The sequence below is a fragment of the Notamacropus eugenii genome, chromosome 1, assembly GCF_028372415.1.
Source record: "Notamacropus eugenii isolate mMacEug1 chromosome 1, mMacEug1.pri_v2, whole genome shotgun sequence".
Classification (NCBI taxonomy): Eukaryota; Metazoa; Chordata; class Mammalia; order Diprotodontia; family Macropodidae; genus Notamacropus; species Notamacropus eugenii.
The window spans coordinates 712,650,949-712,678,419 of NC_092872.1; the positions used below are offsets into that span (position 1 = coordinate 712,650,949).

A 27,471-nucleotide genomic window follows, 5' to 3' on the forward strand; every position below is an offset into this window, starting at 1 on the left:
AGTTTTTCCCTGTGGGGATCTTTTATACCACTCTTCAATGGCTGGCTATGTTCATGTACAATGACAGGTTTACTGCATGGTCTTTTCCAAAAAGCCATTCAAATTAAAAAAAAAATACACAAAAATTACACAAAAATAGCTCTCTGGGGCCCCTCTTAGGCAAGTGAGTGACATGGTCTTTAATAATACAAAGGAACTATGGTTGAACTTTAAGGATTCTACAAATTAGCCCTTTTCTAAAAGAGTTGAACTTTTCTTTCTCTATCCCAAAAAATCCTGTCTCTTCAAGATACTTTGAAAGTAAACTGATCTCGGAAGAGATTACCTAGTAGAACTTAGAAGTGACTTAAATTACCAGTGACTGGAAGACCCAACAAAACTGGAGGACTTAAAATGTAGTTTTCATCCTGGAGTCAGGAAGATCTGAATTCAAATCCAGCCTCAGACACCTGACCTACTAGCTATGTGACCATGGACAAGTCACTTAACCCTGATTGCCTCGAAATACAAAACAAAAACAAAAAATCAAGTTTGCCAAAATTATCTTCAATAATAATGTTTATATAGTGCCTTAAGGTCTGAAAAGTACTTTATTAATATATCTCATTTTTTTCCTGTGCTATCATGATCCCTATTTTACAGATAATGAAAAGAAGACAAACATGTTAAGTGACTTGTCCAAGGTTACATAGCTATTAAATAAGTGTTTTAGGCAAGTCTATCCTAACTCTAGGCTCAGGGCTCTATCACTTGCACCACCTATCTACTTAGGTGGTTCAGAAGACAGTAAACAGGATGCTTATCTTTTTTGACTCTATGACATATGAGGGCTATTGAAAGTACTGGACACATTTAGCCTGGAGATGTAGAAGACTGGGGGTGGGAATGGGGGAATATGATAGCTGTCTTCAAATACTTAAAGGATTTTTATCTGGAGCGGAGATTACACTAGTTTGGTTTGGTCCTAGAGATCAAAACCAAGAGCAATATGTGGAATTTGTAAATAACTAAATTTAGGTTTGCTATCAGGAAAAATGCCCTTTCTTAAGTCTTTTTACATTTCTTTGGCAACAGTATGTCATTTGAGTCATTCATATGCTATCTGTTGCCCTTGTCACATGCTACTTCTTTTCCAATTATGTATATATTCAGTGAATCCCCTTACATCACTTTTAATACACCAATCATCTTTGAAAATATTTGTGCCTTTCTTTTATTGACCTTTCGGTCACAGGCAAGATTTTAGTCTTTAGGGACTGTGAAAATTCAATATTTGCAAACATAAAACGGTCAATCTGTTCTGGAGTAAATTCGTTGTAAAAAAGATCTCGAATAATTCTCTTTTGTACTGCGAATTCATACTGAAAACAATCTTGAGGAGTTGATATCCAAACAGACAATTTTATTTCTAGGCGTCAAACTTTGTGCTGTTACAAATGGTATTGCTACAAACATTTTGCTGAAACCACGTTTTCATGATGTTTTCCCCCTAATTCTGTGAGCTCCAGAGGATGCCTTTCGCCTTATTTTTTTCCATCTCCAGTGCTTAGCACAACCAGTGCTGGCACATACTAGGCGCTTAATAAATGTTTATTGATTGACTCTTCAGAGAGTTGTGCACCCAGTGCTTTAAAGATAGCTAGTGGCACATACGTATGAAGTGTTCCATTTGATTTCGGTCCCTAAATACTTCCTAAGACCAAGTAGGAAATGCACGGGAATTTCATTTCCTTTGGACTGGCTACAGATATTGCCTTGGGCGATCTGACAAAAATATACCTACAATGCTGTTTATCCGAAAAGATAAAAGATTATTCTGTTTACACGCAAGGTTTCAGAAATGTTCTTAGCGCTCTTGGCATAGATCACCGCAGGGAGCAGGGATACAAGGTATCTTTGGCACAAGTAGACCACAGTAACATTTTCTCGCCGGCGCGGAGCCCGTCCCCCTCACGTCGTTACATGATTGGCTGAGAACGACTCTACCCCAGCCGCGGCCTTGCTATTGGCTCACGCACCGAGGTAGGACGGTTACCGTGGAGACCTAGGCTATGGCCACTGAGAGAAGCCAAATCTGGTAAGCGTTGGTGAGTCGTGCAGCCCAGGCCTCCGCCCCGGGCTCCCTAAGCCCAGGCCTGCAGCGAGGAGCGCGGCCTTCGCCATGGCCCTCTACGATCTGTACTCTCACCCTCTGGAGATCATCTACCGCGCAGGGCTGTGCTCCAAGGCCGCCTTGTTTCTGCTGCTGGCCTCCAGCCTCACCTACATCCCCCCGCTGCTCGTGGCCTTCCGGAGTCACGGTGAGCCCGGCCCAGCCCGAAGGGGCCCTGCCCCTTCCCCCCCCCCAGGCCTTCCAGACGCCCCCATGTCGTGCGCCCCCAGCCCCTAGACCCAGGCCGTCCAGACGCCCCCATGTCGTTCCCCGCCCCCCCAGCCCCTAGACCCAGGCCTTCCAGATGGCCCCCCTCACATTGTGTCCCTTAAACTCCCCAGATCCAAGTCATCCAGACACCCCCCTTCAGTGTGCCTCCCAAACCCCACCCAGACCCCGGCCATCCAGAAGCCCCCACCCCAGACCGAGGCAGACGTCTGCCAACACATTGTGGCCCTCCCAACCTCACCTACACTGCCCTCTGTACTTTGCCATCAAGGCAATATTATGGTGTCCCCAGAACCTGGCGTACACCCCTTGGCCTCATTCTCCTAGTGTGTCACATCTCCCCTCATCTTGTGTGTGCTCTCATCTCCCTTTCAGCTTCTTTGGCCCCTAGATCGACTTGTTGGTGTTCAACACGGCCTGGGCACAGAGCTTCATTCTCCATGCCTTGCTTCTGACTTGTATATTCTGTCTAGGTTTTTGGTTGAAGCGCAGCAGTTATGAGGAGCAGCCGACTGTTCGGTACCAACATGAGGTGCTGTTTGTGGCTTTGTTAAGCTCTAATTCTGGAGAGTATCTAGCCTGGAGCACATTCCCCAATTTTAACCAGTTTCAAGGGGATAATCTTCGGCTGCCAGTGGTATGGGTAGGTGGCTCCTATACTCCTAAAGCAGAATTTGCTATTGACAGTTTGTTTTGACATATTGATCATTTCCCAATAAATAACCTCCCATAATACTTCCCTGTAAAAAAACATCAAATAAGCTAAACCATCTTAATATCATGATTGTCATAGACAAAAAAAAAATTGTGATTTTTCCACTCTTGTAGTTTATCATTTCTTAACAGAAAGGAAGAGTATTTCAGCTCTGCCCTCCCCACAGAAGTCCATGGATTTGACCTGAATTCTTTTGCTTTTTAGGGTGGACTTCATTCAATCAGTATATTCAGGTCTATATTGTTCCTTTGGTCTTGCTTTTTTCTCTGTACATGAGATTACACAAGTCTTTCCACCTGTCTTTGAGTTCTTCATATTTATCCTTTGTGATAGTGAGATGGGATTTTATTACAATCATAACAGCAGTTAAAAAGGTCCACAGAAGTCATCCATTTCAATCATCTTATTTCACAGATGAGGAAAGTGGCTTCCAGAAAGGTTCATTATTTACTGACAGTCACACAGTGAAAAAGTGGCATCGCCAGGATCCAAACTCGGGTCTTCTGATTCCAAATTTTGCATTCTCCCCACCGTACCATGCGCTTCTTCTTCCATTCATACGCTGTTCTGTTGAGGCATTTCTAGTCATTGGGGGTGTAGCTTGTTTCTAATTTCTTTCTGTTACAAATTCTTGCTGTAACAACTATGACTATTTTGGTGCAAATGGGGAACGTTATTTCTGTCGTTGACCTCTGTGGATATAAGCCCAGTGGTGGAATTTCTAGCTCAGAGGGTATGAATGGTTTAGTAAATTTTGTCGCATATTCCCAAATTATATTCTAGAATGGTTGGATCAGTTCGTAGCTCCACTATAGCTCTACCAACATTTGCTTTTTCCATCTTTTACCATATTTTTCCCAATTTGATGAGTGGGAAGTGATACATACCTTAGAGTTATTTTAATTTATAGTTTGCAATTGCAAATAAGACAAAAAAAAGAAACTAAAATTATTAACATTAAAAACAAAGAGTTCAAGATATTATTTGCTATTTAGGCTATTTAGAAAATCCAAATGTTCCTACCAAAAATTAATAGTGACAATAAATGAGTTGAGGAAGGTCTTAGAAAACAAGATGAGTTCACTAAAATCATTTGCAGTCTTATTTGCTAGCAATAGAGATCAAAGAACCCCATCTACCATAATAATAAATGGCACCAAATATTTGAAAATCATTCTGCCTAGAAATATGCATGGCCTATATATAGACAACTATAAAATTATAATGACTAAAATAAAGAAAGATCTAAATAATTAAAGGGATAGTGTGCAAAGATGGATAAGTTAATATGATGAAAATGTCAATACAACCAAGCTTAACTTGAATACTTAATACAGTACCAATCAAAATGCCAAGATTTAAGTACAACTGGACAAAATAATATTGAAATACATATAGAAAAATAAAGAAACTGGACTATGTAGAGTCACTATTTAAAATGCTTGTAAATGTAGTCTTGTACTCCCAGACTTGGGATAGCTAGGTAGTGCAGTGGCTAGAATGCCTTAACTAGAGTTAGGAAGACTGGTCTTGAGTTCAAATGTGACTTTAGAAACTTACTAGCTGTGTGACCCTGGACAAGTCACTGAACCTTGTTTACCTCAGTTTCTTATCTATAAAATGAGCTAGAGAAGGAAATAGCAAACTGTTCCAGTATCTCCAAAAATCCCAAATGTGATTATGAAGAGTCAGACATAACTGAAAAATGACTGAATAATGACTTCCAGACTTATTACAAAAGCAGCCATCCAAATTATCTGGCACTGGGTCAAAAGCAGAATGAGGCATATGAAAGAGAAGAATAATCCTAGGCATCTAACTAAATGTAGACAAAAGGCAAACCTTTTATAGAGGATAAAATCCCAGACAAGAATTCATGATTTAATAAAGGAACATGGGAAAATTGACTACTAATTGGACAAGAAATTAATTTAGACCCACATCTCACATCATATACTTTAGTGATTTCCAGCTAAATGATAGACCTCTGTTAGACTGTGAGCTCCAACAAAGCAAAGAGTGATTTTTTCTTTCCTTAGTACAGTGGCAGACACATAGTTGACCCTTAGTAAATGCTTCTTGACTTAAATTTAAACTTAAACTTCTTAGACTTAAACCTTAAAAAAAAAATTTCTTTAAGAAAATGAAATATATTTATCTCACTTGTGGTGAAAAGGTTTTTTTTTATTAAATAAGAATCATTAGGGACAAAATAAATGTATTTCATTAAAATTAAAAGTATTCAGCATGAGAAAGAAAATATCAACATAAAAAAATGGTTGTTTGAAATGCTTATGGCACATATGACCGATGAAAACCTGACATTTCAAACCTGACCTAACCCAAAGAGTAAACATAAATGGTTTGGGATCATTGGAGCTTCGAAGGAGGTCTTGCGTGTATTGAGTATATGGAGATTTTTGTGCTTGGCTTTGTGTTGTTTGTGACTTTGTTAATTTCCAGGTGACGCAGTCATTTACTAAGTCCTTGCTGTGTGCCAGGAGATGTGCTAGGCACAGGGAATAATACAAAGACAGTGAATGAAATGATCTCAACTCTCTAGGAGCCTTTATTTTAGCAGGGGAGACAATAAAGACATATACAAATAGAAGGGTTTGATATGAGGAGATCTTGGATGAGGAATCTCCCTCTATTGAGGCAGCTGGGAGAGGAAACAAGGTATTTTGAGAGGTTCAGGATGGACTTCATGTAGAAAATGGTGTTTACGTTGGGTCTTGAAGGAAGAGAGATTTTGTGAAATGGAACTGAGGTTAGAGTGCCTTCCAGGCATGAAGAACAACCATTAAAATGTTGGGAATACAAATACTCACAGAAGTATATGTACAATTACTATAAAAAAGAATAAATACATGAGTTAAATACAAGATAGTTTGGCAGAGACAGTACCAGGAGTTGGTGCAATCAAGGCAGGCTTTCTGGAGAATACCAGGAAGTACCAGGGGGGTTTGAAAATTACTACTTTATGATTATCTTTTAAGATATTATGATGCTCTGGATTCCTTTAGTTCATAACATTTTTTCATTATGTCCCTTAAAATTCTTTACTTTTTGTTACTGTGTGTAAATTTTGTTCTGTATTCTATTAAACCTATCTGATTTTAGAAAGCTTCTTCTGGCACCTTGGTTTATCTCTAAATAAAAATAGGAATTAGATCTATGATTTCATTGGTTTAGGAAATTCCCTGGTAAGAAAACACAGATTGTGTGGTCAAGCCAAACACATTAACACAATGTAGCCATTTCTGAAAATGTATGTTTCATTCTGTACCTCTGTTCCTGTCTCTGCCAAGATAGGGGAGGTCTTGTTTCTTTGTAATAATAATAGCTGGCACTTAAGTATAGTGCTTTAAGGTCTGGCAAAGTGGTTTACAGATGGTATTTCATTTAGTCCTCACACTAGTTCTGTGAGGTGGGTGCTTTTATCTCCATTTTACAGATGAGGAAATTTGGACCTAAGGAAGTGAAGGGACCTGCCCAAGTTCACACGGGTTTTATCGAAAATAAGAGACAGGATTGGAGCCCAGGTCCTCTACTTCTCACTAGTCTCCATTAACTTCTTTGTTGATTCTCTAGGGTTTTCTGAGTAAACCAACAAATCCTTTGCAAAAAGGAATAATTTTGCTCTTTTTATTTTTTTTTACTAATGCTTATTCCCATAATTTATTTTAGTGTACATTTCTAGTATTTTCTCAAATCATAGTGCTGATTTAGTCCTGCTGTTATTTGGGAGTATTCTAGTGTTCCTCTAGTACAGATAAATGCTAGCCTTTGACTTGAAATAAATACTTTTAATCATATTCATAAATGACCATCCACTCCTATGCTTTTTGTGTATTTTTAATACAAAATACATCTTAAAATATCAATTGTATAATTGGGCTGTTTTTGTTATTTATGTGATTAATTATACCATTTGTGTTCTTAATGTTGAACTAGTCCTAAACATCCTTAGTATAAAAACAGCTTGGTCATAATGAATAGTCACATTTTATATGTATTTGTTATTATTTTTTCATACCAATATTCATTGATGATGTTTGTCTGTACCTTCTTTCTTCACCTTATCCCTCTGTGGTTTAGGCATTGGAATCATACTTCCTAATATGTCATTTCAAAAAGCACTTTCTTCCTCCATTTTGGAGAACAATTTATGTAGCATGAGGATTAGTTATTCCTTAAATGTTTGATGGAATTCACTTAAGAGTCTGAAGTTTTTTCTTTTGGAAATTCACTTATTACTTCCTTGATTTTTCTTTGCAAGATAAATTTGTCTTAGATTATTTATTCCCTATTTCATTACATATATTATATTTTGTAGATATGGGACCATTTCATTTAAATTTTCTCCAGGAGTTTTCGTACCACAAAATAAGAGGGAGCTATTGAGATATGGAACTGGCAGAACCCATAGACTAATAAGGAATGAGTGATGAACAAAAGAACCCACAAATAGACTAATGGAGACTAGTAGAAGACATTATGATAGAGAGGAGAACCTACGATGAGTGTGAGAGGAATCAGTGAAGGCAAAGGTGACGTTGAGTGGAAGACATTTAGCTCATTGTGAAAGGGGATATAATTCAGTAGTGAGTTCTTACACTGCAGTTTCAAAACATGTACAGGAGCACATAAAACCAAAATCAATCCTAATCTTCTTCTCATCTGTAATTTAATTTGGTTTTACCCAATAAGTATAGATCTGTAGTAATAATACTGTGTATTTGTATAAAGGATTTAGTCTTTTTTTTCTAACTGCTTTTTCTTGAATTTTTTTCATTTAATCCTCACAAAAGCCAGTGAAGTGAGGCAAATATAAAATCCTCATTTTATACAGATGAAGTCAAAGAGAAGATAAATGGTTTTCTTGAGATTTCTTGTAATTCTTGAGATAAGAATCTTGAGGCAAAATCTGAGAATTTCAGAGATAGATGAGACCTCAGAAGTCATCTAGTCTAATCCATACCTGAACAACAGTCTTTTTCCCTGCTTACAAGTATTTTATTTTTTCCAATTACATGTAAAGATAGTTTTCATCATTCACTTTTATAAGATTTTGGTTCCAAATTTTTTTATCCTTCCCTCCTTCTCTCCCCCCTCCCTAAGATGGCAAGCAATTTGATATAGGCTATACATGTACAATCATATTGAACATATTTCCACATCAGTCATGTTGTGAAAGAAGAAACAGAACAAAAGGGGAAAAACCATGAGAAAGGAAAAAACAACAAAAAAAGAGAAAATAGTATGCTTTGATCTGCATTCATCCTCCATAGTTTCTTCTCTGTATTTGGATACCATTTTCCATCATGAGTCTTTTGGAATTGTCTTAGATCATTGTATTGCAGAGTAGAGCTAAGTCTATCAAAGTTGTTCATCACACAGTGTTCTCCTGGTTCTTCTCACTTCTCTCAACATAAGTTCATGTAAGTCCTTCCAGGTTTTTTTGAAGTTCACCTGCTCACCATTTCTTATAGCATAATAAATGGTATGCCATACGTTCATATACCACAACTTGTTCAACCATTCCCAAGACCTGCTTTATTTCTGACCTGGGTTGGTTCACCCCTTCTTAGATTGCCTGGTGGCCCCACTCCAGAATTGGTGCCAGACACAGGATAGACTTTAGCCCTTGTAGCTTAGAATGCCTGAGCTCCAGAGATTCGTCAGCCTTGAGCTCCCCAGTGGCAGAGATTACAGGCATGTGCCACCACACTCAGCCCATATTTCATAGTGAAATGGGTTTCTCTAAGTCTGTGAACACTTCTGGGCCCCTCACACTGTCCTTATGTTGCTGCTCTCAATGCTTTTCAGTGTCTTGTTCCTATTGGTACGTGCTGGTAGTTAGTCATTTTTTCAGTCCTGTCTTGACTTCCCATGACCCCATTTGGGATTTTCTTGGCAAAGACACTGGATTGGTTTGCCATTTCCTTCTTCAGCTCATTTTACAGATGAGGAAACTGAGGTGAATAGGGTGCAGTGATTTGCACAATCACATAGCTAGTAAACTTCTGAGGCTGGATTTGAACTCAAATCTTCCTGATTCCAGACCCAGCACTCTATCTACTGAACCATCTAGCTCTCCCTATAGTGCTTAAAGTTCACTAATAAAGTACCTATTTAAAAAATTATTTTTGCTATACATTTAATATTGAGTACTAATATATGTAATTATATTTTATATAACCTTCTATAACTTTATTTACATTTAAATTAATTTCAATATTCAAAATAATATCGTAACTTTTTAACCATTCTATCATGATTCCTTGTTGATTTATTCTCATTCTCTTTTTCTCTTATATGATAGTAGTTAATGTTTATTTTTTGGTCTGCCTTTTTTTGTTTTGTTTTGCATTGTATCATATGCAGATTGTCTTTCCCAATCTTAAAGAGTTCCACAGATTTACAATTCCATCCTCAAAGAATGAGTTATCTCTTTCTCAGCAACTTTACCAGCATTGAGGTTCCTTTTAATTATTTTTGGCACACCTACATTTTTTTTCCAGACTAACTTCTGAATAGTCATGCCTCACTTGCTTCTTTTTAACTTGAGAAATTAATATTTTGAACCCAGTTGTAAAACTTGGCACTTGAACTTTGAGGCTAGGTTTCTACTCTTCCCTTTGAAATTACTTTGTATTTATTTACCTTTATCCATATTGTATCCTCCTAGTAGAAAGGAAGCTTCCTTAAGGGCAGAGACTGTTCCTGGCATCTAGCACAGTGCCTTGCTCATAATAACTGCTTAACAAATTCTTATTGAATTGAATCCTTGTTAAATTTCATCTTACTGGAATCAACTGATCTGTTGATAAAAATGCACTACTAAAAATCTTGAACTGCACAAGGCAGTGAGCTTATGACCCTGGATATATCACTGAGACCTTTCAGGTTCACAACAAACCGTTAATGATCACTCATTGGGTCTAACTATTCTGCAGATTTTGAATCCATCCAAGTCTACTATCAACTAGCCCACATATCACCATCTTGTCCACATGAACGATATGTCCTGTTGCATTTCTCTGTTCTATTCATCTGATAACTCTGTTTTTTAAAAAAAAAAAAAGGTAACCTGGTATGACTTGTCCCTGATAAAGCCAAGTTAACTGTGTGAGCTTATTTATTTATGTGTTGATATCTTTTGAGGTTTTTTAACATCATTTTCATTTGTTCAGAATATCCTCTTCTCCCAAGTAGTCATCTCTAGAGGTAGCAATGAATAAAAAGGAAAGAAAAAAAAGGCAGTACATCAAAACTAGCAATTTCTCCTCCACCAAGTCTAACAGTATATGCAGTGTTTCACATCTCCAGAGAGGGAGTACATTTTTCTCAGTCTTTTTCCAGGACCTAGATGGGTCAGTATAATTATGGAGCATTTCATTTGGGTGTCATTGTTGCACTTTCCATTTACATTGTTGCAGTCATACTGTAAAACATTGTCTTGATTCTGCCTCATTCTGCATCAGTTCATGGCTTCCCATGCTTCTCTTCATATTTATTGTGTCTTATAGTGCAGTAATATTCCATTATATTCCTATGCCCAAATTTGTTCAGCCATTCGCTCACTGATGGTCACACTTTATTTACACTGCTGCCATAAAAAAAGTTCCATTGCTGCCACTCTGTGATCACCATTTTATTTTATTGACATTCACTAACTATTCCCTAATAATAATATCAAGAATTTTGCCAGGAATAGAAATCAAGTTCGCTGGCCTATAGCATTCCAATTATATTTGTCCTTCAGCCCTGAGGATCTCTCCTATCCTCAGCGATCTTTCCAAGGACACTGTTTCCACTTCTATTAGCCATTTTTGTTCCGTTAGTCTGATGATTATTGTCTTTGGAAGTGAAAACAGAAGTTAAATACAAGTTCAGCAGCTCTGTCTTCTGTCTTTTGTCAGTTATCTTCTTTCTTTCCTACTTTGATTCTCCTCTTTTCCCCAGTCTAGCTTTTTAAAAATAATTAATTTGCTTTTAGTTTTCAACAATCACTTGCATAAGTTTTAAATTTCTCTCCCTCCCTTCCCTCTCCCTCCCCAAGATGGCATGCAATCTTATATGGGCCCAGTATAGCTTTTAAAAATTAAATTTTTTCCCCACAGTTAGGTTTCTTTCCTAGCTGATTCTGAGCATAAACATTCCTGACACTGTTCTTACAGAATGTTTTTCTATTTTTGCATTGCTTAGAGCTGCTTTTTCCTTCTGTATCTGTCTTTTAAAATTTTGATTTGATTATGAATTCTCTGTTTATCCACATTAGTCTCTTTTGAAAGCTGTATTTATATCCCTCATGAGAATTTTTGCTCTTTGTGTCTTCACAATTTTCTTCTTGAAAGCTTCCCTTCTCTTCTTGACTGACTTTCTCTGTAGAGTTTTCATTCGTAGAATCCAATTTTTCTTTTCTGTGACACTTTTGCAATCTGCCCTTTGAAAATTAAATATTCACGCCTAGCTTTTGTCTTCTCATATCACACATTCCAATAGAAGGGACCACCTGTCCCCCAAGGTTCCCATCACTTCTGTTTCAGCAGCCAGTTTCTCCCTTTAGTAAAATTAGGTTCATTACAGTGATTGGTCTTGTTGATTCCTCCACCACAGAAGGATAAAATTATTATTTATTTATTTTAGTTTTCAGCATTCACCTCCACAAGATTTTGAGTTCTAAATTTTCTTCCCTCCTTCTCTTCCCACTCCAAGATGCCATGCAATCTGATATAGGCTCTACATATACAGTCATTTTCACATGTTTTCATATTAGTCATGATGTAAAGAAGAATTAGAACTACAAGAAAGAAACAAACAAAAGAAGGAGCAATTAGTATCCTTCAATCTGAATTCAAACTCCATAGTTCTTTTTCTGGGTGTGAATAGCATTTTCCATCATGAGTCTTTTGGAAGGATAAAATTATTATTAAGATAAGCTAAGTTATTAGCTTCTCTGCTTTTGGCAGAGAAAGACCTTCCACGGTTGACTAGAAAATTGAAGTCACTCATTCAGCATTGATTATATGCCAAACCCTGAGGGTAAGTGCTAGGGGTACAAAGAAAAGACAAAAACTAGTAATTTTTCTCAGGGAACTCACAGTCTACTGGGAGAGATAATATGAAACAATTATATGCAAAAAGATATATACAGGATAAATTTGGGATAGTTTTAGGGTTCAGGGACTAAGTTTAAAAAAGACTGGGAAAGACTTCTTGCAGAAGTTGAGGCTTGAAGGAAGCTGTGGAAGCTTAGAGGTAGAGGAAGGAGAGAGTACCAAGTATGGGGAACAACCAGTGCAAATATTTAGAGTTGGGACATGAAGAGTCAGGTTCTAGGAATAGCAGGGAGGCCAGGGTCACTGGATCAAAGAATATGTGGGTGAGAGTAAGGTGTGAGAAGACTGGAGGGGTACTAGAGATTGGGAAGGGATTTGAAATCCAATCAGGATTTTATATCTGATCTTGAAGGGAATAGGGAACTACTGGAGTTTTTTGAATTAGAGGATGACATGGTCAGGCCAACTCTTTAGGAAGATCAGTTTGGTAGCCGAGTGGAGGATGAATTTGATTGGGGTGGGACTTGAGTCAAGGAGCTCAAACCGAAGGCTATTGTAGTAGTGCAGAAATGAGATGATGAGGGCATGCACAGGGTGATGGCATTGTGTGTATGGGGGTATATATAAGAGACAGAAATGGCAACTGATTAGATATGGGGTGTGAGAGTGAAAAGTCAAGGATACCACCTAGTGCAAGCCTGGGAAACTGGGAGGAGGGTAGGTGGCAGGTGGCTCCCTCAGTGGTAACAGGGAAGATAAGAGGAGGAGATGGCTTTGGGGGGAAAAATAATGGGTTTAGTTTGGGACATGTTGAGTTTAAGATGTCTCCAAGACATTTAACTTGAGATATCCAATGGGCAGATAGAGGTGTGAGACAGGTTAAAAGAGAGATTGGGGCTAGATCAATACATGTAAGAATTACCTGCATAAGAGATGATAATTGAATCCAGGAGAGCTGAGGAGATGACCAAGTAAAATAGTATAGAGGAAGAAGAGAGAGGGCCTTGGGGGACACCAACAGTCATTGGGCATGACCTAGATGAAGACGCAGCAAAGGAGACTGAGAAGGAGCAGCCCCACAGCCAGAAAAACCAGGGGAGAGCAGTGTTGAAAGTCTAGAGAGAACGGGGCGTCAAGGAGAAGAGTGGTCAGCAGTGTTACAGACTGCAAAGAGACAATAGATAAGTCTCCTTTCACTCCAATTTCTTGCCTTTGTGCCATCTCTGTGATTTATTTTCTGAACTCTTCATCTCTTTCTTCTTTCTGTCCTGGCAGTCTGTAGTATACTCCAATAACAATATGTGTTCCTTCTTTATTTTCATTTATGGATTTTCACCTAAATGCTACCTACTTGGGTTTTCTCACAAGTTAATCTTAACATATAATGCATTCAGCCTCCTCCCTCCACCTTCCCACCTCTTTACTTGGCCTATTGCTTTTACATAAGTAACCCTCTCAGAACCATATATTGGTTTCATACCACCAAGTCTCAGTGATATTCTAAGGGATCAATTTTGTATCCTTGCACTAGGATCTCTAGGTCACCTTGATTATTAAAAATACATGGTGCATATTAGTTTAATAACTAAAGCTTTGAGATTTATGGCCCGAGCTCTTAAATCTTGACTTCTGTGAACTTATGGGCATTTCTGCTGATGTACTGTAACTATCTTCTGTGGTATCAGTTTGATAGATATACATGGGTGTTTTTCTCCCTCTCTGCTTTTCAGTTTAAGGCCCTTTTGATCATGATTGCAAAACCCTAGCTAGCCCTTAATGGCTGCCCCTTGTCCCTGACTAGTAATCTGTTATTCCTGTATTTTCCAGACATCCAAATCTCATTCTCATCCATTATCTTCTTGAGCAGCTGTTAATTTCCCAAATCAGCTGTAGCTCTGGTCTTTGATCAGCAGTGCCAGTGAAAACACCACCTGCAGTGCACCTTCAGGTCTGCAAATACTTGCCCAGGACTTGATAATCTTTAGCAGTACTTTCTAGTTTCCTTCTGACGGTGTTATCTGTGTGAGTACGAATCATTAGAATTGGGTAATAATCATCAAGATTGATTAGTCTTGGGCGATCTCTGCAAAGTCTTGTGTTCATAGTCCAGAACAGCTAACTTGGTTGCTGTTCTTGTCCTGTCGACTAAGATCTCTCCTGGTTCCTCAAAGGAAGGTCATTACTACTTACCTCCTTTGCCTCTGACCCTTATAGGCTTATCTCTTGCCTACTGTCAAGTTGGAAATGTAAACTTTCTGACTTTAGTCTTTAAAATTAGGGTCTTGTCAGTGATCTTTAGATAGTGGCAGCAAGTGACTCAGTTACAATTTTAAGCCTACATATGCTTCAGAAGGTTTCCAATGGCATGCTTAATTTATGACAAAACTTTAAAAAATTTTTATGAAGAATTGTCATGGGCAGTATATTAATTGGCCATAAATCAGAGATATCAACAAAATTTTTAGAATTTAGCTTCTTCCCTTTTAAAATTTGGTAAATAGTTTAGTATGCCTTCTTCTCTCTCAGGCTTTTCTAAATATTTCAGTCCAAGAATTCAGATCAAAAAGTGTTTATTGAGTTTTATTTGCTGTGTACAAGCCATGCTGCTACGTGCTTATAATATAAAGGCAAGACAAAAACCAGTCCCTGTCCAAAGGAAATGTACATGGCGGAGAGGGAGCATTGCATGAGTTTTGAATGCATTTAGATAAGCAAATATCTGATCGTTTGGGGAGCAAAAGAGCACTGACACCAGGGGGGTTCAGAAGCACAAAGGCTTGTCCTCTTAGAGATGGGGGGACGCAACGTGTCCACAATGAAGTCTGGTTTAAGATACAATACAATGGAACAAGTTGGAATAAGATGGATGCTAATAACAGTATTCATAAAGATTGTGTTTTAAAATGCATTCTTTAAGTATTCAACATCTGATCTTCAGAAGGCTGGTCACTCACTTGGAGAAGCAGGTATTGCCATTGCTTAGAGGGCTCCCCCTTCAGTGCACTTATTTCTTCTCGTTACTGTGCTGATACAAGTGTTTGTGTGTGAGGCTGTGCACATGCACTAGGGCCTTTTTCTATTGTGAATTCACTGAACACAGACTTAATACTTGGTACCGAGCCTTGAAGGGTGTTGGTAACCATTTGCAAGAAGAGCTAGGACTTTCTGTTGCAGTGGGGATACCAGACCAAAGCTTCGTTCTCTCCCTCTGTTCTGTGCTTCTTCTCAGGCCTGTGTCTATGATTAATGTATGGTCCATCTCGGTAAGTGGTCTGCGCCCCCTTGTCCTCTCTTCAGGAGGCACAGTGCAGGGTTAAAGAATCAGGTGGTTAAGGGACCAGTGATTTGCTTCTTGAAAGTTCTCCTTGATAAACCAAAACTATATTCTCTCACCATCCTGAATAAATCAAGATTTCTTCACCGGTAACAAGCCAGGCATGAGGCTCCTGGATGTAGAGGGTTTCCTCAGAAGCTAAGAAGGGAGTTTCTTGAAGAAAGGTTTGTCAAGCAGGAAGCAAAATGAAGATGCTCATTTGGGGAGGTGCCTTGGGCAGGAACAGTACATTTCTACGTATCCTTAGCTTAACTTTGGGAGGGAATGAGGTGGTATGGTGGACTGGAATCCTGTCTCAGGCACTTAATTAGCTGTGTAAGTCACTCAGTCTCTGTGCCTCAGTTTCTTCATCTATAAAAAGGGGATTATCTCCCAGGGTTGTTGTGAAGATTAAGTAAGATAGGTTAAGTGTTTGGCAAGCTTTAATGCCCTATAGAAAGGTTAGCTATTATAATTATTATTGAATGATGAGAAGTATGATGTTTTGTGGCATCTGTGGCTTGATTCTTTCAAAATCACTAAGCCTGCATTTCACTTAACAGGATCTGAGGAACTCCAAATCCACCTTGTCTCTTGAAGGAATATATAGGACTAGAGAAAGTGAGAATCAAAGTCTAGGTCAAAGTATAAGTGGAGAACTCTAAGGATATAAAAGATGGAAAAGGAAAGGAACAGCTCCCCATCTCTTTTTGGTGGGGGGGCCAAAAGGCAGTGCCAGAGAATGTTGAGAGACTAGAGAGATTTCTTAGCTTCCCCAGCCATGAGGAATGAGATGCAGGAAAGCAGAAACAGGCCTAGTGAGAAATGATCCTGAATGGGGGAGAATTTACAAATCACCACTTTAGAAAATGTGATCTTTTCCTAAGTTAGAATGGAAGGAAATTGGTCACATGTGTTGAGGCCTGTCCTCTTTTTATTATTGCACTGATTTTACATATGAGCTGCTTTAGAATGACATTGCATAAAGGAAACTCTTCTCCATGACTCTAAAGCCAGATCCTCCAGAGCTTGGGTCCATGTGTAGTGGAGAGGAAAGAACACCGATAGGCGTTGGGACATTCAAATCCTAGTCCCAACTCTGTTTCAAACCAGTCGCTCTGCCTAACTCTTCCTCAGTTTCCTCTCATGTAAAATGAAGAAATTGGACTAGTTTATTAGTGATCGTAATATAAGTATATATTATATATAAATAAATATAAATAATTACTAGTTTATTGCCTCCTTATCTGTGAGTCCTGGAGCCAAATCTGGGTGTGACCGTGGGCCCGTTTTTGAATCTCTCCACATCTCAGTTTTGTCTTCTGTAAATGGGCATGATAGTCACTCTACGTATTTCACACAGGATCAAATGTTATGTTAGAACCGCAGGAGAGAATGGCCAAGAAAGCGCTTGTTGGGCCACATTTTGTGTGCGGAGGGTTTTGTTGTTGTTATTCTTTCACTATATAAAGCAATTTCTAATTCAAAGAAAGATGCAAGCTAGATTTTTCTGAGTGTCCTGAAACACAAATTAGCTATTGGGAATAAGGATTCCTTCCCCCAGCACTCCACCAGAGCTTTTCTATATTTGTATTTCTAGCTACGACACTTTGATTGTGGTAACTTGAAGCTTTAATCAATTCACTATACTCTGATGTGAAACTTTTTTTTTTTTAATAACAGTAACAAATTAGAGAGACAGTGGACTCCCCAGGTAAAGGTCTGAGTCCAACTCAGTGACTGGCCACTCATTAGGAAGAGTTGCATCTCTACATCACACAGAAATACCATGATTATCCTGATTTATTTGGTGCTTGTCTACTTGTGATGAGTTGGACTCTATATAAATCAAGTCTCTGTCCTCCAAGGACTTAGAATATAAGAGTCAGACACACTTCTTAACATGGCTCTTTTGGTAGCACTGATATCTCTCTGGGGCCACTTCAGAAATCTAGCTATGTATCATCCTCTTCTTGTTAGATCTTTTGACCATTACTAGCTCTTGGTTCCTTGGAGGCAGCATTTCAGTGGATATTATAGCCAATATACTTTATGTACTTTTTGCATTTTGATATTAAAAAATACAACTTAATTATGTTTTTTCATGGAGCATTGGGGATAGAGGTGGTAAGTAGAGGGGCAAAAGTAGATTTTGGACATATCTGGGTACATATGTTTGTGATTCTTTTTAAGTGGATTAAAAGCTGGATTGTAATGTCTTCCAGTCCAGAGAAGAAGACAGGAACCATGATGGAAAAATGGACATGTTACATTTCAGATTAGAACTTCCGATGAAACCTACTGAGCATGTCGTTGGGGTCCAGCTTATTCTGACCTTTAATTATCAGCTAACTGTAAGTGACGGTCTTAGGAAGCCTTTGCCTTGGAGGGTGGGGGCAGTTTTTAGGGATCCCATTCCTGCTGCATTTCCTACTTCAGTCCCATCTTCTAGAGTTTATAAAAAGAATGTGTGTGGTTGGGGGACCCAGGGCCTCTGCCTACTCATTCTACGAGGACCTTGGCTGTTCTCTGCCTGTTTTCTGGCCTAGTTTGGACTTTAGTGGCTTGAACTTGTCCCATGAACTTGTCCCATTTGGTTCTGCAGATCTGTGCTTCTTAAACTATGAATAGAGACCCTATACTGGCAAAGTAAAAGATTTCTGAATGCATACTTACCAAAACTTAATTAAGAATCAAACGCATAACTAATCTGAGGTGTTTCTGGCAGCCTTTGCCTGTGTTGTGTTGAGCAGCCTCACTTTAGCCTTGGTTCTGAACATAGAGCATTCGCACTTTGCACTGCTCATGCCCTCAGGCCACTCAGTGGGCAATGAACACTGCTGAAAATTCTAAAAGGGGTCTTGAGTGGAAAAAGGTGAAGAAGCCCCATTAGACCATCTGAGCTTGGAACATTCATTGGCCAAGTGCTTCTCTATAGGAGGAGCAGAGCAGTGGACACCACTGACTTCTAGAACTTAAGCAGCTAGAGATTGGGCCACAGCTTAGTTGTCTCTCCTAAATCATTCTTTCAGAAAATGTCAAAATTTGTGATGCAGAGCATGGTTTTTCTCCAGTCATCCTCCCCTGTGCCAGGTTCCCAACTGTCTGTGAATGGAGACCTGAAACTGCAGCAGAGGCAGCCTCTGAGGTATCGTGGGCTGGATGACAGATACAATGTAAGCGGTTTCTCTTTTTTTTTCTGAGTTCTACGGTCTTTATTAGTTACTGTTTATTGAGAAAATGAATGTTGCACATATTTTCCTTTGAGTGACCTGGAGCAGCCTGGAATACTCATATGTAGTATGAATAGACAAGGGGAAGGGGGGGGGGGGGGGGACAGCTCAATACCTAGGCATTTACCAAAAAGGGTATTTTAAAAACTGGATACATGCAGAGAATGGTGAGATGGCAAAGAGAAATTCTAGTTAATGAAGGAATGACAAGTGCAGAGAGTCTACTTAGGTACCTCAAGGCAGACAGCACTGATACTGGATGTCAAGAAACTTGAGGTCATTGTAGACCACAAGCTGAATATGGGTAAACAGCATATAATCATTGTTTTAAAAAGCTAACTTGGTACAGACTCTACGTCAGCAGGATGGATGGTTAACATGAAATGGCAGGGAAGTGAAGTGACCTTTCCCCATCCTCCACATGATATTGTCTGCCTATGGAAGGCAGTGTATCCCAGTGGATAGAGCATTGGCCTGGGACTCAAGAGACCAATTTTCTAATCTTTTTGTGCCCTGACTGGTTGTATCACCTTGGGCAAGTTTTCTCTTCCATCTGAGCTCCAGGATTGTTGTTTTTTATTTTCATTTACTTTTAGTAGAATGGAATTTTCCAGTTTGAAAATACAACAAAGCAAACTCTCCTAAGGGTAATCTAAGCAACAATCTTTCATGGCTGCCTCAACTTCCTTCAAAATGATGCCTTTCTCCCCCTCCCACCCTTTGTGTACTCTCTGGGCCCCGAAGGGTGTTTGTACAAGTACAATACAACCACTCTGGGAGGTGGGATGGGGGAACCCTCCCATAGGAGAGAGACAGACTCGAAAGTGAGTGAGTCTTTTTCCAGGCCCAGTCACCAGCACTGTGGACTGCACATTTAATCTTTAAAATGAGGGGTTAGACTAGATGCTTGGCAGCTCAGAAATTCTAAAACTTATATGAAGAAATTGGGAAGTGTCCAGAGAAGTGCAAGAAAAGTGACCAAAGATTTGAGAAGTAAAAATATTCAGAAAAGTTAAGGAATCGATTTTGTTTAGAAAGTCATTACAGTGGATGGGATACCGAGGTTGGAGTAAGAAAAATTTGAGCTTCTAGTCTACCTGGGTTTCACTTTCCCTACCTATAAAAGGAGGGAATTGGACTTGTTGACAGCTAAAAATCTGTGATCCCACGATTTAAAGTAGATGAGAGGCAGCAGCTGATCATTTTTTTCTTGTCTCAGAATTGTGTTTGTGTTTGTCCTTCATTCTCAAAAAGAACCATGACATCAGGGAGATGATGACATGACTTGCAGTTGACTTTGATTTGAGTGAGGGAGGGCTGTGCAAGGTCACCAGCCTCATTTTCTCCTCCTGAGCCATCTGCGTCCAGTGGCCAGATATTCATCAGGATGACTGAAGGTGGCCCAGGATGCAATCAATGGGAGGCCCTGGCCCTTTTAGGCTAAGGTCTTATCAGATTCTGACTTTGAGTGTGATACACCCATTCAATGAATAGTCCTCTTTAAGTAGTTACTCAAGGGATGGCCCCCTTTAATAAAAAGGAAAGACCCTCAGGGTTCCTGGGTAAAAGAGAAACAGTTACTATTTAGTATTTACATTCACTCTGTGCTAGGAGATCAGGGATTTGTCCAATCTATAAGCTCCAGAGTGAACTGGATTTAAGGCTCCGTCTTTGAGCAAGAAATCTAGCCAGTAAGCCCGAAGAAAAAAAAGGCAGCTTTTGGCTGTGGAAGTGCACCTTTTCCTGAGTAGAGCACTCCACAAAAGGAGGGAGAGAAAGAGGAGAAGAGAGAAGAGGAGTTGCTATTCACTCATAGATTGTGTTTGTCCTTTTTTGAATAGGACCATGACATCAACACTGGACCCATAGTGAGGCTGGTGACCTTGCACAGCCCTCCCTCACTCAAAAATTGTCTCAGGAAAGACAAGACTGAAAGAAAAGAGGTCTAGGTGATAATAGAAGTTCACTTAAACATAAGGAAAAATTCTCATCGTAGAAGCTCCCTCATTGGAGACCTTCCAACGTAGGGTGGCCAGACACATGTTGTGAGAGAGCACTCAGTCCTATAACTCCTAACATCTTTCACTTCAGAGGCTCCATGTTCCTTCCATAATGAAGAAATGTCAGAGCTAGGGAGTTTTGCTTTCTAGATAGATTTCATCCTTAGAGTATGCAATAAGAATAAAGAGAAAGTCCTCAGCCTATCATAGATAGTGATCTGCATACTAGATATATCATTGTTTCACACTAACCAGGAGTCACTCTTGGTCACTTAAAGCCTAGAAAGGGAGAAGGAAAAAGGGGAGAAGGTTGGGGATGAAGACTGGTGCTCATATTTACATCACCTGTTGTATCACAGGTATCAGTGATCAATGGGACGAGCATTTTTGCAAGTGACTATAGATTCAAGAAAATTGCTGCTGCATACCATGAAAGGAATGGTGAGTTATGAGCCTCATTCCAGGGTTTTAGTAAGGGGTGGCATTCTTCAAAGAGGTCTGTTCACAGCTCAGTAGGAAAATAACAGTGGATTCTGGTGATGATGATTGGAGAGGGCAGGCCCAGAGATCGAAAAGAAGAAACTCGTTTTCCTTTCCCTTTCTTTTCTCCCTGGACTGATCTCAGAGCTGTTACCACAGCTCGATGATTAGTGGCTCAGTTGGGTTCATGATAAAAAGTCCCTGCATTTATTTGATTCCTAACTTTGTTTTTACTCATTTCCCAAGCATTTTTTTCCATCTGCTATGTTTGAGTCGCAGTGGTAGATGTAGAGGATGATACAAAGTGAATAGGACATGTTTCCTGCTCTAAAGGAGTTTAGTCTATCAGTTAATAAGCATTTAATTAAGTACCCACACTGTGCGAGCCACTTGGGGTACAAAGAAAGGCCAAGAAAAACAAATACAAGACCAGAACTTGCCCGCTAGAAACTTAAATTTTAGTAGAGGAGACAGCATGTGTGTATTTGTATACACACGTATGTGCCTGTATATATATTTATATGTAGATATGTACATAGTTATATATAACATATATATGGATACATGTAATTATGTGTATATGTATTTATACATACATAAATACATGTATGTAGTATAAATGGAGAAAACGAAAGGTGACCTGAAAAGAGAAGGCCCTTAACAGCTGAGGGGGCTGGCCAACAGAAGAAGATGGGATTTGAGCTCATTTGTAAAGGAAGCCAGGGAAACAGGCATAGGTTAAGAGGAAGAGCACTCTAGGCATGAGGAATAGCCTGTGCAAATGTTCAGTGTGGGGAGATGAAGGATAGGATATAAAAAGCAGCAGGTAGGCCAGTGGAGCTGAACTGAAGAGTGCATGTAGATGAGCAGAATGTGAAACAACGAGAAAACCAGGAAAGAGTTGGGTTCTGACGAGTTTGAGACAAATCTACAATTGAACGCAAGACAGAAATGCTTTGAATACATAAGAAAAGAATGTGAGGAGACCTTCCATTGGCACTGTATGTACCTGGAATATGTTTGCCTTTTTTGGTACTCCCAGTACCTCACAAACATAGTAGGTGCTCAATCTATTGACTCACTGCTAAAACACTACAGAAGTTCAGAAGACGGATAGATCATTTCAGCAGTATCAAGGATAACTTGAAGAAGGAATTGGTGAGTTTTTTCTTAAAGGATGGATAAGATTTCCACAGAAAAGTTCAGGGGTTTTGGTTCTAAGCACTGGGAACAGCAGATAGAGGGAATTTAGGGATGTAATTAGGGAGAGGTACGTAATCCAATTGGGCAAGGATATAGAGTATGTAGAGGGGAATTGTGTAAGCAAAGGCTGGAAAAATTAGCTGAAGCCAGCTCGTAAAGAACCTTGAATCCCAGGGTATGGAGTCTGGCCTCTGTTGGGTAGCAATGACAAGCAATGTTAGGTTTTTGATCAGGGGTGTGTGATATGTGCTGAGTTGTTTATGAGGAAGATTTAACACAGCAGTGCCTTTCACATAGTGGGCACTTCATCAAGTGTATTGAATAAAATTGAGGGGAGAGATTAGAAGCTATTGAAGTAAGCTAAGTAAGGTAAGGAGGTCCTGAACTAGGGTGATATCAACAGGAAGGGAAAAGAAGGGATGGCTAGGAAATATTTTATAAAGGTAGAATCAGCTGGCTGTGAGGGTTGCATGGATCAGAGTGGGGAGGGAGGAAATAGCAGATGAAGAGGAGGGAGAGATCAGGCAAGCTTGAGCAACTAGGTGAGAGTTGGAAGAAGTTGAGGAAGAGCAACAAATGTGGCGGTGGGCAGTGGGAATCAAGAGTTCAGTTTGGCTTGGGTGGGTGTAGTGGACATTGAGCATTCTGAATGCTCCTAGAAATTTTATATAAAATAAAAGAAGGAAATAGGATTTACTCTTTGTTTTTCACAGATGGATAAAGGGAGCAGGATCTTCTAACATTAATAGCACAAATAGAATGATATAAAACCTCTCCACTGTGGCAGGACTTCAAGATTTTGTCATTTGTTATAGAGGATGGACTCCTGGGATCATTCCTTTTTGTTTAGCTCAGCATATGGAGCCTTATTGAGGGGCTGATGTTTTTTCCAGTGGTGTTTCTGCTGTTACCATAGCTTCCAGACACAGCAAGCACTATACACAGACATGTAGTGAGTCCTCTATGAGAACAGATTTGGGCTTTGGGGGATATTCGGTTTTAAGGGATGTCTTCCTGGTTTCATTGCAGTAACCACCATCTTGGCTGATCCCAACCCTGTTTGGCTGGTGGGAAGGGCTGCAGAAGCACCATTTATAGTTAATGCTATTATTCGATATCCCGTGGAGGTCATTTCATATCCTTTGATGGTTACCTGATGAAATAACAGTGGTTAGCAGTGGCCATGACTTTCTATTTTTATAATAAAGGAAAGAAATACCTAAGGTATGCTAAGTGGGGGCAGATGCTCAGAACGATGGAGTCCTGTTGAGCTGCGTGCTTTTATATAGTCCCAATAAAATAACATGGTTTCTACCAACTTTTCCCTAAGGGGAAAAAAAACTTAATTTCCTCCTTTTTCCCCCTGAGCAGCTAGTTTTTCAGGCCAGAATTATCCATATTTATATCTTGACCTTCCCTATCATACCCTTTTAATCAGGATATTTGAAACATTTTGACTATTTCCTGTTGGAACAAAGCCTTAGCTCTCGGTTATTGATGCGTGACATTCAGTGGTTCCTTAACAGTTGGTACATATATACCAGGTTTCTGGGAGATGATCAAGTTTGCCTGGATCCAGTACATCAGTATTCTGCTTGTCTTCCTTTGGATATTTGAAAAAATCAAGATGTTTGTGTTCCAGAATCAGATGGTGACCACAGTCCCTGTGGCATCCATAACCCCAGTGGAATATTATAAGGAGCACTTATCTTAAGAAGCAGCCCCTCTAAAAATGACTGGGCACAGTCACACCTACCTCACTGTGAGCTTTAGAAAACTGTCCTTGTATGATCCCTTTTGGGAAGGAAACTGTCACCATTTTCTAGTAGTCACAAATATGAGGAAGAACAGATAAGAGACCACTTTGACATCCTGGAAAGTGTTCCATTTTTGATAACCCAAAGATCTTTCCTCTTTGGATTTGGAGGACACACATTATGCATTTTTTCCTATTCCAAACCCTTTATCACTGTTCACAGTAGGGCTATCTTACGATGGGTATGCAATCATTGACACTCATTTTTTCATATGTATTTGCCGTTTAGAACTTGGACTTTAACTAGCAGTAGATGTCTGTAAGAGATTTGGGGCAGGAATGGCACTTGCCTACTCTTGGGGATGCTAGTCTGACCACACTTAGATTCATCTCACCTGTTCGCTCTCTCTGAAACTTAGGATTGAAGGCAGATAGTTCGCCCCATTCCATTCCAAGTCCATAAGATGTTGCTATAGAGACTGGTATTGTAACAATTGCTTTTTTTCTTTCCAGCTGATTCCTAACAGCTTGAATGCTAACTGACCACCACCCATCTTCTCTGGTCTCTGGTGAGAGGGTCTGATCTCATTTCAGCTTAATGAAACATTTATTAAGGTTCTATTCAGTATAAGGCCTTGGGTACAAAGATTAAATACAGGTCTTGCTTTCAAGGAACTTGGCCTAATGGGGGAAGGACAAGTACACAGATAACTGTGATTCAAGAAAGAATATGATACACTAGTGCAGAGAAGTCCAGACAAAGTGCTATGAGAAATTGGAGGAGACAGAGAGAAGCTTCCATGAAGAAAGAGAGTCTTGGTGGGGGGGATTTTAGGGGGATCTTGAGAGCACAGACTCGGAATAGAACAGAACTAGAAAATGGAATGAACAACATAGAGGAGTGGAAGGAGGGCTAGATGGGTGTCAAAGACCTGGGTTCAAATCTAGATGCTGCTAATCACTTAATCTCTCTGTGCCTCAGTTTCCTCACTGGTAAATTTGTCTGTGGGGAGAAGGTTGGGCAGATAATCTCTAAGATACTTTCAGTTGTAGATTTATGATCCTGTGAACCTCAGTGAAGGAGAAGCTTTTACTAAAAGCAGGCGCTTTCTGGAATGTAAATCCTGCTTCTCGATGATACAATAAAAGACAGAAGAGTCATTGTTGTCAGCTCTGGTCGCCCATTGCCCAATGACAAGAAAAAAAATGAACCTTCCCTTCAATATGTTGGCATGGAAACAGACAAGGAGGAAGGCTGGGTTATTGGACTGGCTGCTGCCCAGTCATCCTGAGGAAAACAGACAAATGCTTTGAAGGCTAAAGGAATTTGCTTTATGGCATTGACGAGATGTTTGGAGCTAGAAAGATGGCTTCCACTTGTAGTCGATGCCCCTACTGTTACCTGAAGCTCCTGCTTTGATGTACCACCTCTTCAATGCTTGACAATAAAAATTGGAAAGACTGATTCCTCTCATTTCAAAAGCACATCTTTTCAGGATTTTGACCTGGCCAAGATGGGAGTCTGGGAAAACAAAGCTGTTTCAATTTATTCAAGCACAGAAGTGCCTGAACAACTTTATTAATGTTGGAAAATTTTTCTTTTCTTCTTTCTTTTAACATCTAGGAATGTAGAAATGCCAGAATAGATTTTCTTCAAATATGATCTAAAAATAGCTTCTGGGATTCAAACCAAATAAGAAAAAAAAGGTAGTAAGACATTGGGAGAGGAAGGAGGGGGGGAGGATCCGTTTAAGTGATGTATTATGAACCTTACTTTAAATTTTGTTAAATACATTTAATGCAAAATTTTTACGTATAAAGAACTATGTGAAAGTACCTTAATTTTGTATCTTTATGATTAAAATGTTCAAAATATAGATGTCAAGACTTGTGGAATATTTTTTTCTCCAGTAAACCCTTTTTGGCAATCTTAAGTTCTGCGTAAGCTTGCTTTGTTAAGGCATTCATTGCTTGGGGCCCATGGAGCAGAATCAGGCAGGTACAACCCCAAACAAACATGGGAGTTTTCAGCTAAATCCACTTGATGGCATGTTCTAGCCACAGCCTGGAAAATTACAACTTTGTTTTGGAAGCACTTGATTATTTGAAGGCAGGAAGAACTCTGGTTCTGCAGCATGGTAGACTTAATGGAGTTGAGAGGGAAAAAAATTTAATTGACCTTAAAGACTGTGCTTCCACAGATTTAAGGCAGTTTAATATAAGAAAAACTAAACCAACCAACCTGATTTTGTTTAAATTTTCCCAAATTCAGGGACATAGATAGGTTCTGATCTAATTTACCAGAGTAGTTGACTTATTGTTAAGAAGGCATTTATTAAGTACTTTCTGGTTACAAAGTACTTACTTTACATACTCTGTTTCATTTGTTCTTCACTGCATCCTTTGTGAGGTAGGCAGTGTAAACATGACCCTCTATTATCAGGCCAAGGGAAGTATCTTGCCCTAGTCATAACCTAGTCATTGGTGCAGTGGGTGGGATTCCAGTATCTGCCTCTCTGGCTCGTCCACTAATCATAGCATGCTGCCTTCGCCTCCATCGGTGGCAGAGTCCCAAAAGTAGTGTTTAGAGAGGAAATGATTTCTTCTTACAAGAAACTCAAAATCTCCATCCTATTAAGGTACGAGAGGCCTGCCCTTTTATTCACAGGGAAAGGAATTTCCTTTATTCAGCCAAATACAAGTATGTATTTGACACCTAGTTTGCACTGATCATTGTGCTAAGAAACCTAGGGGGATAAGGGTAAGACACAGTTCTTGACACACAGCATGTGCCAGAGTGAGAGGTTAATGACCTGAACTGAGGTATCAACAGTCCAGAGCTCACCTCTTCAAGTGAGAGCCAAAACAGCCAGTGGCTAGGTAGCATGCTTCATCCATCTCAGACTAGGCTAGTCTTACTGTTCTGGGAGATCTGTTTTGGAGACCAATCATGTTAAGTTTCCTGTTTTGTTTTGCCTTTTTTTTCCCTTGAGAAATGAGGGAAGATGTCTGGATGAAGTGACAGGGGTGAGGGGGATGGGAATCTAAAACAAGATTTTCATTTTTTTTTTTTTTTGCTTGAACCATTTGGTTCGTTTTGAAGGCTGGATTTGGATTTGGGAGGCAGCTCGTATTGCCGGTCACCTTGGCTCAGGGCTTTGCAGTGAGTGCCTTGGGTTCCTATTTCATTCACAAGGGCCTTTTGTGCTCTCCAGCTGACTTCATAACCTCTCCACAGTTCTCCCATCCCTTGCTTAGTCTAAGGTGTGCTGTTGGGGTGACCATGCTCTCCCATACACATCTGGTTCTGAAGAACGGCAAAA

The 27,471-nt window shown here is 39.5% G+C and overlaps 1 protein-coding gene across 2 annotated transcripts; it reads left to right on the top strand.

The window, feature by feature from the left end:
* Positions 1–1,995: 1,995 nt before the first annotated feature.
* Positions 1,996–26,025, top strand: TMEM231 (transmembrane protein 231). 2 transcript variants are annotated; one of them, XM_072636529.1, is made up of 7 exons: positions 1,996–2,300; positions 2,854–3,023; positions 17,702–17,830; positions 18,509–18,652; positions 21,069–21,150; positions 23,422–23,526; positions 23,925–26,025. In XM_072636529.1, exons 1-7 carry the CDS (start codon positions 2,162–2,164, stop codon positions 24,104–24,106), a joined length of 951 nt encoding a protein of 316 aa, XP_072492630.1. In that variant the 5' UTR covers positions 1,996–2,161; the 3' UTR covers positions 24,107–26,025. The 2 variants fall into 2 exon arrangements, with proteins under 2 accessions (XP_072492630.1, XP_072492631.1); XM_072636530.1 differs by having other exon boundaries at positions 2,039–2,300; positions 18,551–18,652.
* The last annotated feature ends 1,446 nt before the right edge of the window (positions 26,026–27,471 follow it).